Consider the following 15328-nt stretch of genomic DNA (forward strand, 5'->3'; position numbering starts at 1 on the left):
TTGCGAAGCTTGTGAAAAGTTTAATCCTTTACAATTTAGCAAAGATTATGAATGAAAAAGAAACACTTTAATCATCATCATCAGAATCAATGGCAGCTCTTCTTCTGTCGAATTGTACTTTGGTTTCTTTCTTGAATCTTTCGCTAACTTTTTCCAGGATATTTCTAAATTCATCTTCGGACAATTTACTTCTAATTGCTCCCATTCTCGCATTGTTGATCAAAATATCTTCCACCATTGTCCCTTTTTCGGGTTTCGCCGTTTTTATCGTATTCAGACGAGCTCGAGCTTCTTGAGATAATATTTGAGTCAACATTGAATTTCGAAATTCATCTTCCTTCTCCTTCCTCTCCTCCTTCTTAGCAGCATCAGCAGCAGCAGCAGCAGAATTATCACCTAAAGGACTCTAAAGAAAACAAAAGAAAATCAAATTAACTTTCAAATTAGAAAAATGAACCAAATGAAAAGAGAGAAAGAAAAAAAACAAAATCAAACCTTTGAACTTTCAGAATGTTGCTGTTGAAGTTGCTCAAGTCTTCGAGCTCGAATCATAGCAAGTTCATCGTCCATTCTCAATAACCAACCAATTAAACCAAAGAAATTACAACTAATCAACAATTAAAATGAATGACCAAAAACACGAGACAAAAACAGAATGAAAAATGAATCAAAATAAGAACCAAATCAACGCCTGTTGTCTATTTCAAGAAGAACAACAAAAAAAAGTCTATTCTCAGAGCAAAGATTTTCTATTTTCACCGCAAATTCTTTTGAAAACTTTCTCTTTCTTTTTCTCTTTCTTTTCGTTTTCTAATTGTAAACAAGATGCATTTCATCATTCGAAACGTCAAGTTACTCTAACCAATCAGAATGAAGAGATTTTTCTAGATCATTTTTACTAATCACAAGTGTAAAGCCCAATCTTAAATTAAGAAAAACAGTTAACACCAAATATTGAACGTTTCTATTTTGTTAATCATCATTGTTAAATTGTCTTTTTATCTTTTCTCAATTAATCACTTGCATCGTTTTCTTTTTCTCTATTAACTAATTAACCTGTTCTGTGTTTGGAGGCTTAAAGAATAATAAAAAAAAAGAAGATACTTTTACTCATCTCAAGTAAGTGGCTTCTTTTTTTTTCTAAATTCATTTTTCTTTTTCTCTCTGTTACTTTTTTCTAGCCTTCGGGTTTTCAATAGAACGATTTTTTTTATTCTTTTCTCTCTCATTTAGATTTGATTGAGATAATTTTCTTCTTTCTTTCAAGTGTCTCTTTCACTGTCTATCTTTTTTTTTTGTTGATTTTCATTCTACAATTTTCCTTTGTATACTTATATTATTCTCTGTCTATCTCCTCTTTCTTTTGATTTTTTTTCTCTTCCACCTCTGTCTTTTTTTTAATTCTCTCTTCGGCTTCTTCTTGTCTCTTTTTTCTTTTCTCTCTGTTAGCCATTTTATCTGCTGATTTTTCTTCTCTATGTTTTGATTTTTCTCATTTATCTTTGTTTTATAATCTTCATTTCGTTTCTTTTTTTTTCCATCTCTACTCTTTGGTTTTTCCCCTCTTCTCTGGAATTCATCATCATAATCATCATCCACCATTGTTTCACTAGTGATATTGAATGAGTTAAATAAGTTCACTATGGATCGTCCAATGGTGACTATTTCACCTGGTTCATCTAATGCCAACAACATAATCAACAATCACATCATTAACAATAATATGTGTCTCTCAGTTGACTCGCTTTATAACAACAATCTTAACAACAACAACAACAACTTCACAAATTTCAACAACAATATTGCTCTTGTCTATAATAACCCTCAACAAGTTAATGGTTACAATGGTAATAACAACAATAATAATATGGATGATAGCTTCATGTTTGACGATAAACTGATTGATTTTGACCAAGATTTAGACACTTTAAGCTTGTCTCTTTGGCAATCAGAAGGATTTAATGGTACAAATTGTGATGAATCGATGAAAATCGAAGACATCTTTCAAAATGATATTGGTTCATTCTCTGGAGGGCCAACATTAGCTGAGCTTAATTTGGTCGATGATAAGCTTGATTCAACAGATCTAGATGAATATTTGGCTAATCCAACACCAATGGTTCCAGTACGAGATATTATCCAAATCGGTGATGACAAAAGTCTTGTACCTCCAAATGAAACAAAAAAATTGAATACTCTGAATGGTCTCCCTGTGTTTAATAATACATTTATTCCTAATGGGACAAATGTCCAACTGACACCTGATGAGGTTGATCAGATTATTTCGTTGGCTAATCCATCTATAAATCCTCAAGAATCCTACAATCCTGTATGTCCAAACACCCAATCAATACCTTCTTACTCATCATCACGTCAATCATGGGAACCCAAGACAATCCTAAACTCAGCGGAATTCAATATTCAACCTCAACCTGCAAATCAACTGTCCTCTCAAATTGATATAAAGCCATTTGTAGATCATAAATTATTTTTTCCAACAACCAGCTCGAAAAACAATTCATCCTGTGGTAGAAACATCAGCAACAATGGTAACTGTCATTTGGAAACCATCTCAGAAAGTCCCACCATGACAATTAAACAGGAACCTGTTTCACCGAGTACGGATCTGAATAATTTAGTGATTAACCATGATAAAGAAAATTGTGATGTTAGCATGGAAAATGTCAAGGATGATCAACTTGTCACCCAAACTGTTTATCGTCCTGAACCAAGTCCAGAATATGTTAAACCAAGACTCAGACGGCGAAACAACTCAAATAGTACCGAATGTAGCTTTTCGTCTCATGATGAAGGATTTGCCAGTCAACCTGAAGATAATTCAGATAATGATCAAGAAAATGATGATTCAGATGATGAATCTTTTTACAAAGATTATAATGCAAAAGATTTACTTGGTGCCACAACTTCAGATGATGTAGAAAACAAATGGGCACTCGACATGGGAAGATCTCGTAAAACTGGTCAACAAAGATACTTTTGGCAATATAATGTTCAATCAAAGGGACCCAAAGGAACCCGAATAATTCCTGTACAAGAAAAAAGTAACGATCCTCATGTTTTAGCCGAGGCTAAAGATCCCGTTTTCGCTTCTGAATGTCCCATGGAGGGTGTTAAACATGCGGGTAAAGCTCGTCGAGGTGATGGTAATGATCTAACTCCCAATCCAAAGAAACTTCTCATGATTGGCCTGGAATTGAAAAAATTGAGCAAAGTGATTAATGATTTAACTCCAGTTGCTCAAGTTCCCGTCAACTCGCGTAATAAATCACGAAAGGAGAAAAATAAACTCGCCTCTCGAGCTTGTCGTTTAAAGAAAAAAGCTCAACACGAAGCGAATAAGATCAAACTGTTTGGACTTCAACAAGAACACAAAAAGATGATGAACGCACTTATTGATATTCAACATTTAGCCAATGTGGTTCTGGACGGGAAACGATCTAATCGAGAGGATCGACTAACAGATTCTTATGAAAATATTGTGTCAACCAAAGGGCCAAAAGTAAAGGTAGCCGGTAACACGACTGAATTTGTAAATTCAATTCTGGATAATGTATCAGCAGGAATTTCAGACGGTGGACTAGATAAACTATAAAGGTCGTGTCAAAGTCTTTTTGTGAACAAGTAAACAAAGAATCATCAAAAGATAAATCAAAATAAGAAAAAAAAACCAAAAGCATTTGGATATTTAAATATATAACCTCCTTCGTCCTTTGTAAATTGTCAATGAAGAAAACGGAAAACTTTCACAACCCAAACGCCAACCCTGATCACGATTACGCAACTGATTATGCCTGAAAAAAAATGAATTCAAATGCAACGATGGATTTTTATTGGTTCGTTTTTATTTCGTTTCATGTCTTTCCTTTTACCCGTTCCCGTGACCTTCAAGGATGAATAACAAATCTATTTGTTAATCAATGGTCGCTATTGGATCAAGATACAAACAACACAAACACACACACACCATATTAAACGTGTTCAGTGGCAATTAACAAGTAAATCAAACCCCACCTTCTTTATTTTAAGTACGAAAGCTGTAACTGTAACGCACTGTGATAACGAAAAACAAAATGTCGACAAGTTTAAAGAAACAAAAATGGAGACAAACCCCCCAAGTCAAACTTAAATTATAACAATTAACACGAGAAAAGGGTGAAACAATTTATCTCTCTCTCTCTCTTTGACCATTCAAACGGTCATTCATTTTCAACTTATTCTCTTTATCATCCTCTTCCTTTCACAATTTCCTCATCCTTAAACTCCTATCAACATTTTCTTTGTTTACTCCAAATGAAAAAAAAAAACAATTGATTATATTTCTTGTCAAAATTACAACAAAACAAAAAAGCATTTCATTGATCTTCCCACTCTCTCTCTCTCTCTCTCTCTCTCTCTCCAAATCTATCTCATTCTTCATGTTAATAGTTGAATCATATTTAAATAGATGATTTATATTATATTTAATTACGATTAATGTATATTTAGAAAATGTATCTTGAGCATCTAATTCCATGTACAGTGTATGTTTCCCACTTTCCACTCTCTCTCTCTCCTACCTCTCTCCTTATCTTCGTTAAATTACTATATTTATATTCACTTTCTATACATATATTTTAATTTCCCAAAAACAATTAACTAATCACAAGAAGAACGAAAACAAAAAACTATTCTAATTTGTATGTTTACCTCCTTTTCCTTGAAAAATTTTATCCACAATTTTTAAGTGATAACTTTTCCCTCTTTCCTGTTGATCTGAAGATATTATTTACATATACAGTTTACCATTGGAAAAACAAAGAAATTAATTTTTACTCTCGATTCTCTTTTGATTGTTATTCCTAAATTAATAATTAACCTCATTTTTCACCTTTTCTCACTTCACACCTTTTCTTTTTCATAATATTATCTAATCATTGTAAATATTATGACAATTTAAGTTTGACTGATTGATCTTTGATTGGTCACAGTGTTACAAGTGATTTCTTTGAATGAACTACATTATATTTTGTTAAAATTGTAATCAACTAAATTACCAACTAAAAAAATGTTTAAAAAGACAATTAATCAAAACAAAAAGAAACGAAATAAAATATTCTTCACTTGCCTAATTGACAAATTGTCCAATTTAATTGTCAATCTCGGAAAATGTTTCATTTACAATCAATGGTTTTCACTGAATTAACGTTAATGACGAGAAATTGATTGATTGTTTTTAATCATAATCTTAACTTTGGTAAGTTTATCATTGATTTAATTTGAGAAATATTAATAACTATTTACTCGGTACAATGATGATGTGATTAACAATTAAAATGGTGATAAAATGATGGTTAAGATTATAAATAATTACAATTGGAAAAGGTAACAATCAACAATCAACAATTATATGGAGTTATTGGCTTTTTCATAGGTAAATTCAAGCCCTTTTGATGATTAGATGAAGTAATTAAAAGTTTGGATGAAGATGATTAGATGATGATGAGTTTAATTGTGTGTTTAGGCCAAAGTGATTTGAAAGATATTGAGATTAACGGTATTGATCAAGAATTAATTTCTCAGTTTCCATGTTGTAATTTGATTGAGAAGGTGAGGCCAAAAATATTCCAATTTGATCGATTTTCTCGAAACATGTCTCCAGGGCGATTCTGGTGGAATTGGACTGATTAGTTGATTGAATATTGGGATTAATTACAAACGGAATACCATCAATGGGGGAGTAATTAGATGACAATTGCCTCTCAAGAGTAGATGCAGTTGTTGGCCTTGGTAAATAAGGTGAATCCTAATGAGAGAGGAAAAGATTATCGATTAAATTGTGATCGAATTGTGTTGAGAAATTAGTTAATCAACTCACCAATTGATTGTTACCACTGATTGATGGATAAATTGGTTTATTACTTGAGTCTTTATTGGAACCATCATCAAGGCCTTCGGTTTTAGATGAACCTGAACTTTGGCCTGATCGACGACTACGACCAAACACCGAACCAAACAAATCTAACATGATACAAATCAACTAATCAACAATAAAATGAAAGAATTGTGAAAACTAAACAACAATTAAAAAGGTAAAATTTTTAGACAATAAAAACAATTAAGGCAATCAAAACAATCACAATCATCAGTTGTGTTAACTAATAATAAACAAAAACTCAACTAATCAATTAAGCGGCACTTTTAAACCTAATTGAAACAATTAGTAAATTGTTGGCCACAATTAGTCTACAAGGTAAAAGATGTTTAAACAATTAAGTTAATTGTTTAACCCGATTGATCTAAAAGGAAACATTTCTTTCTTAAATATTGATTTCATTACTTTTTGGTTTAATTTATTTTCTCAATCAAGTTACACTTTCAATCTGATTCTCAAAATTAACCAGCCTAATTAACGGAATAACTAATTGTTGATAATGAAATTAATTCGGTAAATATAATAACAATAATCAGAAATATCCTGTTAAAATCGGAATGAAAGTTATTCCTTTAATTTTTCCTGATTTAGTGTAATAATTAAGGTGAATTAAAAATAATTAAATGAACAAAGTTCAAGGTAAAATGAATCAGTATACAAGGAAGGAAAAAGTGATAAAATAACAGTTAATTGTAAATAGTTAACTATACTAACAATGAGAAGAAAAATACAATTACAATTTAGAGACAATGACAGAGTAAGAAAATCCCCAACAATTTAAATGCAAAGTAGTAATTACAATTTAGGTGGAAAAGTAACAATTAACAAAGAAACAAAATTAAAACTCTCAACAACGATTTCGAAGTTAGAAAGTTACATTTACGATTGAATTTTGATTGGAGTTTAAATTTTGTGACGAAATCGATCAATTTACCAACTAGATTACTTTTATTTGTGAGGACAATTAACTCTCAGGTCTATTTAGCTACGAATTGAACGTTAATTGTTGTTAATTAATTTAGAGGAAAAGATTACACAAAAAAAAGATGATCTTTTCTTACCTGTAGGATTATAACTTATCAGGTTAAACTGGTTTCTTTTAATAGGAAAAGTATATATGAAAATAGTTAACATTTTACCTTTTTAATTTACCTTAAGATTGTTGTTAGTTAGTTAATTTAGTGGCAAAAGTTTCCTCTTAATTTAACTTTTCTATTGAAACATTTTCTTCCCAAACAATCAAATCATTAAAGTCTCTCCAACGGATCACATCAAAAAAGTCAAACTGACCATTGGTATAAGTGAACTGACCAAAGCAACTAAGTGTTTACGATTAACATTGTGATCTTGTTTGTTTTGTTCTTGTGATAATTTACAATTTATTAATTGTTTAATTTAGTGTTTTATTATTATTGAACAATGGAAGTGATTACCAATAAGATTGAGAATCTTTTCTCAGGAGGTTATCATGAACCTCGAGTATCTGATTACTTTTTAATCAATCATCCAAAATGGCACATTGCTACTTTCTTGTCAATCTATTTGTTAATTGCTGCTAAATTAGGTTCGATTTTAGGTTCAACGGGAAAGTCATACAATTTACGACCTTGGATGTTGGTCTTAAATGGACTTAACTTTGGTGTTTACGGTATTGCGATACCAATTATCGGATGGTTGACAAATTTTGGTGTCACTTGTTGGGCTTGTACCGAGCCCAAAGACGGTGCTTTCATTGAGGAAACTTTATTACGTCTTAGTTACACTTACCTGTGGATGAAAATGGCCGATATGATGTCCACTCTTGTCATGATTTTAAGAGCTAAACCAGGCCAAAAGCCGATCCTTCATGCCCTGAGAAACTCTTGTCTCATTTTAGTTGTTTACTTTGGCCTTCGCATGTACGCTAGAGGCTCATTCCTATTTCTACCCTTTACCGATGCCATTTTATCGGTCATCAGATCAGCTTATTATGTTCTAGCCTCACCTGGAGCCGCTTTCCGACATCACCTTTGGTTCAAAAATTATATCCACTATGTTGCCCTGCTCTTTGCTGCTCTCAACGGTGCTCACATGGCCTCACAATTAGTTAATTCTTGTGCAGGTCCACCCGGTATGATGATTCTCATCCTTGCTCATAGTGCTGGTGAAGCTTACGTAGCCATTACTGAGCTTTCAAGAAAAACCAAACAGGTTGATAATCATCATGATTAATTTCAGAACAAAAAAACCCATGTAAATTTAGTCTTCTAATTACCTTCAAACTAATTACTTTTTCTTAATTTCTTTCTTCTCCATTAATTGTTTCATTCCATTAACTTTTTCATTATTGTACATGATTTCATCTGACACTCGCTTAACTATCATTGTTTTCATAATTTAAATTTTAACAACGTTGCTGTCATCATTTTGATAACTAAATCGATTTATAGATTTACAATTTAATATTGGAAATCTATTTTCATTTCATTTCGTCTAAATTGCCAATAAATGACAATTTTTTTTTCGTTATAATTCAATTGCTTTGATCTATTTTCTATTATCATATTGATCTAATTGAGTTGTTGAATTATTTTCTTGAGACTCTATTTTAATACGGTTTGCAAAATGATCATTGATTTGGACGTTACAATTAATTGCTTGAAATTAGTTTCATTGGATTTTGTTGATTGTGGAATGATCAGTATACTCTCTCAAATGAAGAGTTAATTAACAATCACAGTTACAGAGATTCATAAATAAATTTCAGACAGTTTAAAATCAATTAGTTTGTTGCAAAAAGCAAAAATAAAGGGAAAAAGTAAAGTTAATCATTAAATTGATTCAATTGATTCAAATTTCTGTCTCTCTCTTTTGAGTCAATGGGGTTTCAATCAGTTCCTTAATTGTTGACCATCCTCAAAGATGCCAGGCTTGTCTCATCATCAGATCAAAATACATGTCCTCATCAACGGAAGCGCTGATGCCGGAATAGTAATCAATGAATTCCTCCTTGGTTACCTGATATAGTCAATAGAAAAAGTGAGAAAATCAATCAGAATCGAGAAATCAGTTAATTGTTAATGGAAACACATACATTTCCATCAATGGTTCCATTCTCTTCGAATTTAACAAGGAAAGTGTTTAAAAGTTCATCTTCGCTTTTAGATCCGTTCTGATATTCGGGATGACTCTTGATGTTATATTTCGATTTAAGATCTTCAATGGTCACTTTTCCGTCCCCGGTGACATCAAGTTTGGCGAATACTTTGTCTATGACTGTCAATCGATTTTGATTGACAGGAGGCTAAGTTTAAATGGAAAAGAAAATAGCAGAATATTTTAAAAGCCATTATATCTTTATATTAATTTCTTCAACTTACCCTGATTGATCTTAGGAATTCAGTATAATCAACTGTTCCTGAACCATCTCGATCAAATTTCATGAATAGCTCTTGAATCTCTTCGTTAGTGAAATCAACACCACACTCGTGAATACCTTGAGTAAATTCATCCACAGTTAATGATCCACTTCCATCGTTATCCATACGACGAAAGATTCTAACAAAAAAAAAGAGAGAGAAAAAATTCGTTAGATTTTTAATCGTCACCAACTAATTACTAAGTCTCACCTTCCAATTCCTAAAATTCCAGCCGCGCCTCGTTTTAAGGCCGAAAATCGTAACTTTTCAATGGGGTCGGTTGTTTTTTCCAACATTCGTCCAGCCTTTTCGGCCATAAGCATTTCATTTCGAGACTGTCCAGACATTGGTCGATGAGCCATTTTTGTTCAGCTATTGAAACGAAACAAAATAAAGAACGAATAAATCACAAAGACAAAATAATCAATTTTATTAATTCTAAAACTTCTTCTACGACTGAGTAAATCAGTCTGACTGTTAACAGAGCTGCTCTGTCAGAGCATCTTTCCATATCCGGATTGTTACCAGGACGACACTAAATCTCCCTTGTGAGAGCTTCTACCGCTAATTACAAAAAAAGTTTTTTAAAAGTTAACAATTTTTTGATCTGAAAATTAAAATTCGTTAGGAAATGAAAGTTATAATTTTGTTTTTCCTGAGTAATTTGTTTTAAACGAATCGAAAGTTAGTTCGACGAAAATCAAAATCTCAGAGATTCTTTGAGTGCTCATCAATTCCTCTTCGCGATTTTATGAGTCATCTTTAATCAACATAATCTTAACTCTAACATGTGATAAATCAATTTTTTTATGGAGAGGATTTAATCGGATTATCTTATTATTTGATTGATTCGGTGTGAAAATCAATAAATTTAAATCACAACGAGATTATTATACAGTGAAATCAAAACTAATCCGGTTACTATTGAAATTTGAACGTTTTAATTGAAACAATTTAAGTTGATTCTTTGTTTACAATTAAGGGAAACCTTAATGTAAACAATGAAGACAATGAAAAAGTTTTTACTCTCAAACAATTAGATTAAATTTCTGTGTGTAGGATTAATGAATTATCATTGAATGCAATGATTTATTTTACTCAACAATCAAAGTTAATCATCATCATTAACATTGACACATGAATGAGTAGGTAATTGTTTATCTTTGAAACGATGATTACGCAATTTAAATTTGGGTTTTCTTCTTAGTGTTGTGTTTATGTAATACGAGTGGAAACAGTTTCTGGTTTTTTCGGGTTAACTGTTTCTCTTATTTCTCTCTGTCTTTCTCTCTTGCTTTTTATCTTCGTCTTCTTCTATCATATGTTCAAGTTCTGAGCCTCTAGGGTGATGCCATCTTCTTATAATATCGGCAATTTTATCCTACGAGAAGAAGATGTCATTCGTATGGTGTTGGAGTTTTTAAATAATCGCGATCTCAGTATAAGCCAATTGAGTTTAGAAAGAGAGACCGGTGTTCATAATGGTCTTTTCTCGGACGATCTTCTCTTCTTGAGACAATTAATTATCGATGGTCAGTGGGATGATTGTCTACAATTTATCGAACCTCTCGAAATACTACCTGATTTCAATGTAAAAGGCGTTAAATATTGTCTCCATAAACACCAATATTTAGAGTTATTGTGTATCAGGTGAGTAAAAAATTGATTCGATTTACAATTCATCCATCAACAATCATATAATCTAATTCTTAGTTAGACTAATATTTGATTAAATTATCGAAAAATAAAACATGAAATGTTACCAAGCAAATGTAAAACAACAAATCAATGATTTAAAATGATCATTCAAAATCTTTTTCCTTTAATATTATTGGATTTTTTATATTATTATTGTACAATAACATTGTCTTAGTATTTTTAAACTCATCATGTGTTTGATGGGCTTTTTTTGATTGAATTGGTTCAATTCAGGAGTTGATTAGTTGAGAGAAAAATGCTTCATTTGTTTCCCTTGAATTCAATAGTAGGTTGACAACATTATATTTTGAATTTTGCTTTTTCAATGCCCGATGTAGTTGGTGAGGTGATAAATTGTCAATGGTTTGTTGTTGATACCTGTATGATTTAGGGTCTACATGATGAATTGATGAAGGTTGTAGTATCAGTTGTTGCTGTTGTAATAGTAATTGATGATGAATGTGGTCTTGGTGATTGTGTTGTTGATGTTGTGATTGGCGTGAATGTTGGGATAATATAGATGCTGATGTAGATGGTGAAATGGAAAATGATGCCGATGATGAAGATGAGGATGAAGATGGTGTAGTTGTTGATGAGGAGTTAATCGGTGACTAGAATAGAGAGATTGAGAGAAACAAAAAAGAAGAGCCAATTTAGTATGGAAAGAATAAAACAAAAGAGGAGAATTTAATGAAAAGAATAGAAAATGTCATACCTACCACATTTCTGTAACGATTTATCTTGAAAAGAGCCCATTTTGCTCGCAATTCTTGTAATTCATCCTCATCTAAATACTCTATCCGATAATCTGTGATTCCACCATGAATTTTGGTTGCATGTCGAGAAAAATTGCGAGATGATTTATCCTCATGATAGAAACACAAGTTACAAATTCTCATTGGCTCCCGATTGTCCATATTTGACTTGTTCCTTCAATACAAAAAAAGTAAAGAAAATTAAATACCAATTGATTATTACTTCTTATTTTAATTTGAAATTTAAAATTTCAACTGTAAACAATTCAAATTTGACAGATTCTAGTCCCAAATATCCAGAAATAAGAGTCAAACTTGGATTCGAATAATATTTTCCACTCAACATATCAACCGAACCAATAGAAATGACAACAATTTCCTCAAGCGTCAATTTTTTTCTCAGTCATCATCCAAGTCAATTCAATCGTAATCAAAGTTCAATTAGATAGACGCTCATCTAATTATGACCAAAGATCTATTAATTGATCAGGTCGGAAAATAGCATCTTATAAATATCGATACATTGATAGTTCCAAGATGGAGCCACCGAACCAGCGACCAGATGATTGAAGAATTGAGTTGATTAAATCAACTTGATTTTAATTTAATTTTATTTCTAATTTTTAACAATTAGTAGTTAATTTTTATTCATTTAAGTTAATTGATTGACTTGGACATTTGGCCGAAATCAAGGATATTCCAAATGTAAGTTGATTAGTTTGAATTTTGATTCTTTTCTGAGACCGAGAAATTTATTTGTTTACATTTTTTGTAATCTTTTTCATTTTTTCTTCTTTTTGATATTTTTTAAGATGGTGAAGGTGATCATTGATAAATTGTGTTCAAAAGAAACGCAAGAAAAGATAATTGAGGCTTGGAAGGTAGTTGAGCCTTACGCTTCTCGTATGGTGGAAAACTCTTTTATACTTGGGCTGATTTTATTTCCCTCATTGTCAGTATTGTTGCAATTCATGGACCGAAAATGTTTCAAGCTTACAAATCGAAGGGTTTGGATGGATTATACGAGGCCTTTGCTGAATGTGTCATCGCTGTAATTGAATCATTGGTCATGAAAGCGTTTAGCAAACTGCAGGGTAATTTGAGTGCCGCTTCTGGAGCCGTTCTTGCTTTGCAGAAAACGAAGTTACTGAAACGCCTCAGAGGCAGTTTGTTGCCCATTTTGAAAAAAACAACCGCCAATATCCAAGCTTGATTGTAATGGAAGTTAATCAATCAAAACTGGATCATATTCAGTTTCACAACTATAGTGATGCAACTTAAAGATCACTGTTTTCAATTTAACAATGATCGCCTTGTCAATATAATTTTTATATCAATTCTCTTCTCACCTTTGACCTTACATTTTATATTAACATGATGCTCTGTGATGAAACTTAGTTTTATTACCGTTATTAACCTTTATTGTTGACTATAAACTGACGGAGGAGTAAACCATGGAGGAGTTTTTAAGTGATTATTTTAAATCATTGATTTGTTGAGAGAGCAGTTGATAGCTCTTATCAAAAATTATCACCGATCAACTAGGAGACACAAGTAGATAGTACAGAAGAATGTAAGAATGGCCAATACGCTGAAAAAATGGACTTTTGAGTTAAGAATTGGAACTTTAGAGTTTTGTAGCAACATACGAAAGAACTCTTTTGTTAAAAATTTCATTGTGATCTGATGGTTAGTTTTCGAGCAAATCGCGTTCAAAGTTGAAACTTTAGATCACTTTTTCTCAGTATTGGTAGACTTTTAAGAATGAAATTAAGAGTTAAATTGCTGCTCTTTGCGGGGTTAAAATCATTAGTCTCGGTCAGAACGAATCTAATCAATCTACTATAACAATCAGTGACAAACTAAGATGATGACAATTATAATTAAGAATCATCTTCATCACTTATGTACATGGACCATTTAAATTGAGTAATCATCGTCTCGATCGTATAGCAATACTCATACGATATACCGATTATACCTCATAGTATATCTATTAATAGTTTTGATTTACCCTTTATCCAAGTCCAATTTTCGTCTAGTATTTTTATATTACAATTAAAATGTTAACATATTCCACATCAGTTTCAGCCTTTCCATCAACTTGCTATTGAGACTTGATATTTTATCCTCGTCCTTATCGTCAACCAATTACTCTCTATACAACTTTTTAAACTCCACATCCTTTAATTTCACTCGTTGCCTCTATCAAATTGTTTGTAAATCCAATAATTGGACTTCAATTTAAATTTATTTTAATTTCGCTCCTTTTTGAGACTAGTGACATCTATTGGTTACCCACTTCGTTCTGTGTTATGAAAGGACTGATTAGTAGTTTCTCTTCATTATCAATTAATCAACTTCTATCAATACAATTGAAAACAATTTACAATCAAAAGGTACATACAAAGGTGAGTTTATTTCTTATTTCATTTTGGTCCATTTTTAATCTAATATTTTCCTCATTTCTTTCCTTTCGATGTTGTTAATGTTCAACTTCTCGTAAGATGGCAAATTCTGCTGTTGATAAAATTTGTTCGAGAAAAACTCAAGAAGTGATAATCAATTCATGGGAAAAAATTTCTCCTTATGGATACTCCCTGATGGTGGGTTTTATTGCCACTTCCAAGGCAGAACTGGTTCGAGCCCTTTTTACCGGTATTGTCACTTATACTCCGAGACTGATCCGGGCTTTTACCACCGGTGGATTGGGTGCACTAATCTCAGAATTTAAAATAGCTTTCATTGCTGTTCTAAAGATTTTGACAGATAAAATGTTCAACCAATTGAAATCGAAGGTCAGTTCTGTCTCTGGAAAAGCCTTGGACTCGCAAAAGTCAAAATTGATTCAAGTTATTGAAGATCCGAATTTTCTGATGGCCATTGATACCGCGATGAAGTTGCTTACTTTCATTTAATACTCATGGAAATGTTCAAACGAATCGAAAGTTAGTTCGACGAAAATCAAAATCTCAGAGATTCTTTGAGTGCTCATCAATTCCTCTTCGCGATTTTATGAGTCATCTTTAATCAACATAATCTTAACTCTAAAATGTGATAAATCAATTTTTTTATGGAGAGGATTTAATCGGATCATCTGATTATTTGATTGATTCGGTGTGAAAATCAATCACAACGAGATTATTATTAAATGAAATCAAAACTAATCCGGTTACTATTGAAATTTGAACGTTTTAATTGAAACAATTTAAGTTGATTCTTTGTTTACAATTAAGGGAAACCTTAATGTAAACAATGAAGACAATGGAAAAGTTTTTACTCTCAAACAATTAGATTAAATTTCTGTGTGTAGGATTAATGAATTATCATTGAATGCAATGATTTATTTTACTCAACAATCAAAGTTAATCATCATCATTAACATTGACACATGAATGAGTAGGTAATTGTTTATCTTTGAAACGATGATTACTCAATTTAAATGGTCCATGTACATAAGTGATGAAGATGATTCTTAATTATAATTGTCATCATCATCTTAGTTTGTCACTGATTGTTATGGTTTATTGATTAGATTCGTTCTG

At 31.8% G+C, this 15328-nt stretch overlaps 7 protein-coding genes across 7 annotated transcripts; 3 read left to right on the plus strand and 4 right to left on the minus strand.

The window, feature by feature from the left end:
- On the minus strand, positions 1-705 carry LOC128395007 (programmed cell death protein 5-like). Its single transcript, XM_053355391.1, has 2 exons — positions 496-705; positions 1-406 (listed from the first exon to the last, which is right to left on the minus strand). Exons 1-2 carry the CDS (start codon positions 568-570, stop codon positions 68-70), a joined length of 414 nt encoding a protein of 137 aa, XP_053211366.1. The 5' UTR covers positions 571-705; the 3' UTR covers positions 1-67.
- A 178-nt stretch (positions 706-883) lies between these two features.
- LOC128395004 (CREB3 regulatory factor-like) lies at positions 884-5129 on the plus strand. Its single transcript, XM_053355389.1, has 2 exons — positions 884-1119; positions 1614-5129. Coding segments are annotated over exons 1-2 (2001 nt in total). The 5' UTR covers positions 884-1118; the 3' UTR covers positions 3614-5129.
- A 94-nt stretch (positions 5130-5223) lies between these two features.
- LOC128395008 (uncharacterized) lies at positions 5224-6151 on the minus strand. Its single transcript, XM_053355392.1, has 2 exons — positions 5876-6151; positions 5224-5803 (listed from the first exon to the last, which is right to left on the minus strand). Exons 1-2 carry the CDS (start codon positions 6023-6025, stop codon positions 5549-5551), a joined length of 405 nt encoding a protein of 134 aa, XP_053211367.1. The 5' UTR covers positions 6026-6151; the 3' UTR covers positions 5224-5548.
- Positions 6152-7084: 933 nt separating this feature from the next.
- LOC128394671 (elongation of very long chain fatty acids protein 7-like) lies at positions 7085-8717 on the plus strand. Its single transcript, XM_053355025.1, has one exon. The coding sequence runs from the start codon at positions 7352-7354 to the stop codon at positions 8141-8143; it is 792 nt and encodes a 263-aa protein (XP_053211000.1). The 5' UTR covers positions 7085-7351; the 3' UTR covers positions 8144-8717.
- Positions 8499-9809, minus strand: LOC128394672 (calcyphosin-like protein). The gene is made up of 4 exons (XM_053355026.1): positions 9541-9809; positions 9292-9469; positions 9006-9215; positions 8499-8929 (listed from the first exon to the last, which is right to left on the minus strand). The coding sequence occupies exons 1-4, from the start codon at positions 9690-9692 to the stop codon at positions 8828-8830; spliced, it is 642 nt and encodes a 213-aa protein (XP_053211001.1). The 5' UTR covers positions 9693-9809; the 3' UTR covers positions 8499-8827.
- Positions 9810-11122: 1313 nt separating this feature from the next.
- On the minus strand, positions 11123-12233 carry LOC128394784 (uncharacterized). The gene is made up of 2 exons (XM_053355152.1): positions 11748-12233; positions 11123-11639 (listed from the first exon to the last, which is right to left on the minus strand). The coding sequence occupies exons 1-2, from the start codon at positions 11943-11945 to the stop codon at positions 11259-11261; spliced, it is 579 nt and encodes a 192-aa protein (XP_053211127.1). The 5' UTR covers positions 11946-12233; the 3' UTR covers positions 11123-11258.
- A 1818-nt stretch (positions 12234-14051) lies between these two features.
- Positions 14052-14950, plus strand: LOC128394785 (uncharacterized). Its single transcript, XM_053355154.1, has 2 exons — positions 14052-14194; positions 14291-14950. The coding sequence occupies exons 1-2, from the start codon at positions 14099-14101 to the stop codon at positions 14699-14701; spliced, it is 507 nt and encodes a 168-aa protein (XP_053211129.1). The 5' UTR covers positions 14052-14098; the 3' UTR covers positions 14702-14950.
- The last annotated feature ends 378 nt before the right edge of the window (positions 14951-15328 follow it).

The sequence above is a fragment of the Panonychus citri genome, unplaced genomic scaffold (genome assembly GCF_014898815.1).
Source record: "Panonychus citri isolate SS breed McGregor unplaced genomic scaffold, ASM1489881v1 Contig00140, whole genome shotgun sequence".
In the NCBI taxonomy this organism is placed as follows: Eukaryota; Metazoa; Arthropoda; class Arachnida; order Trombidiformes; family Tetranychidae; genus Panonychus; species Panonychus citri.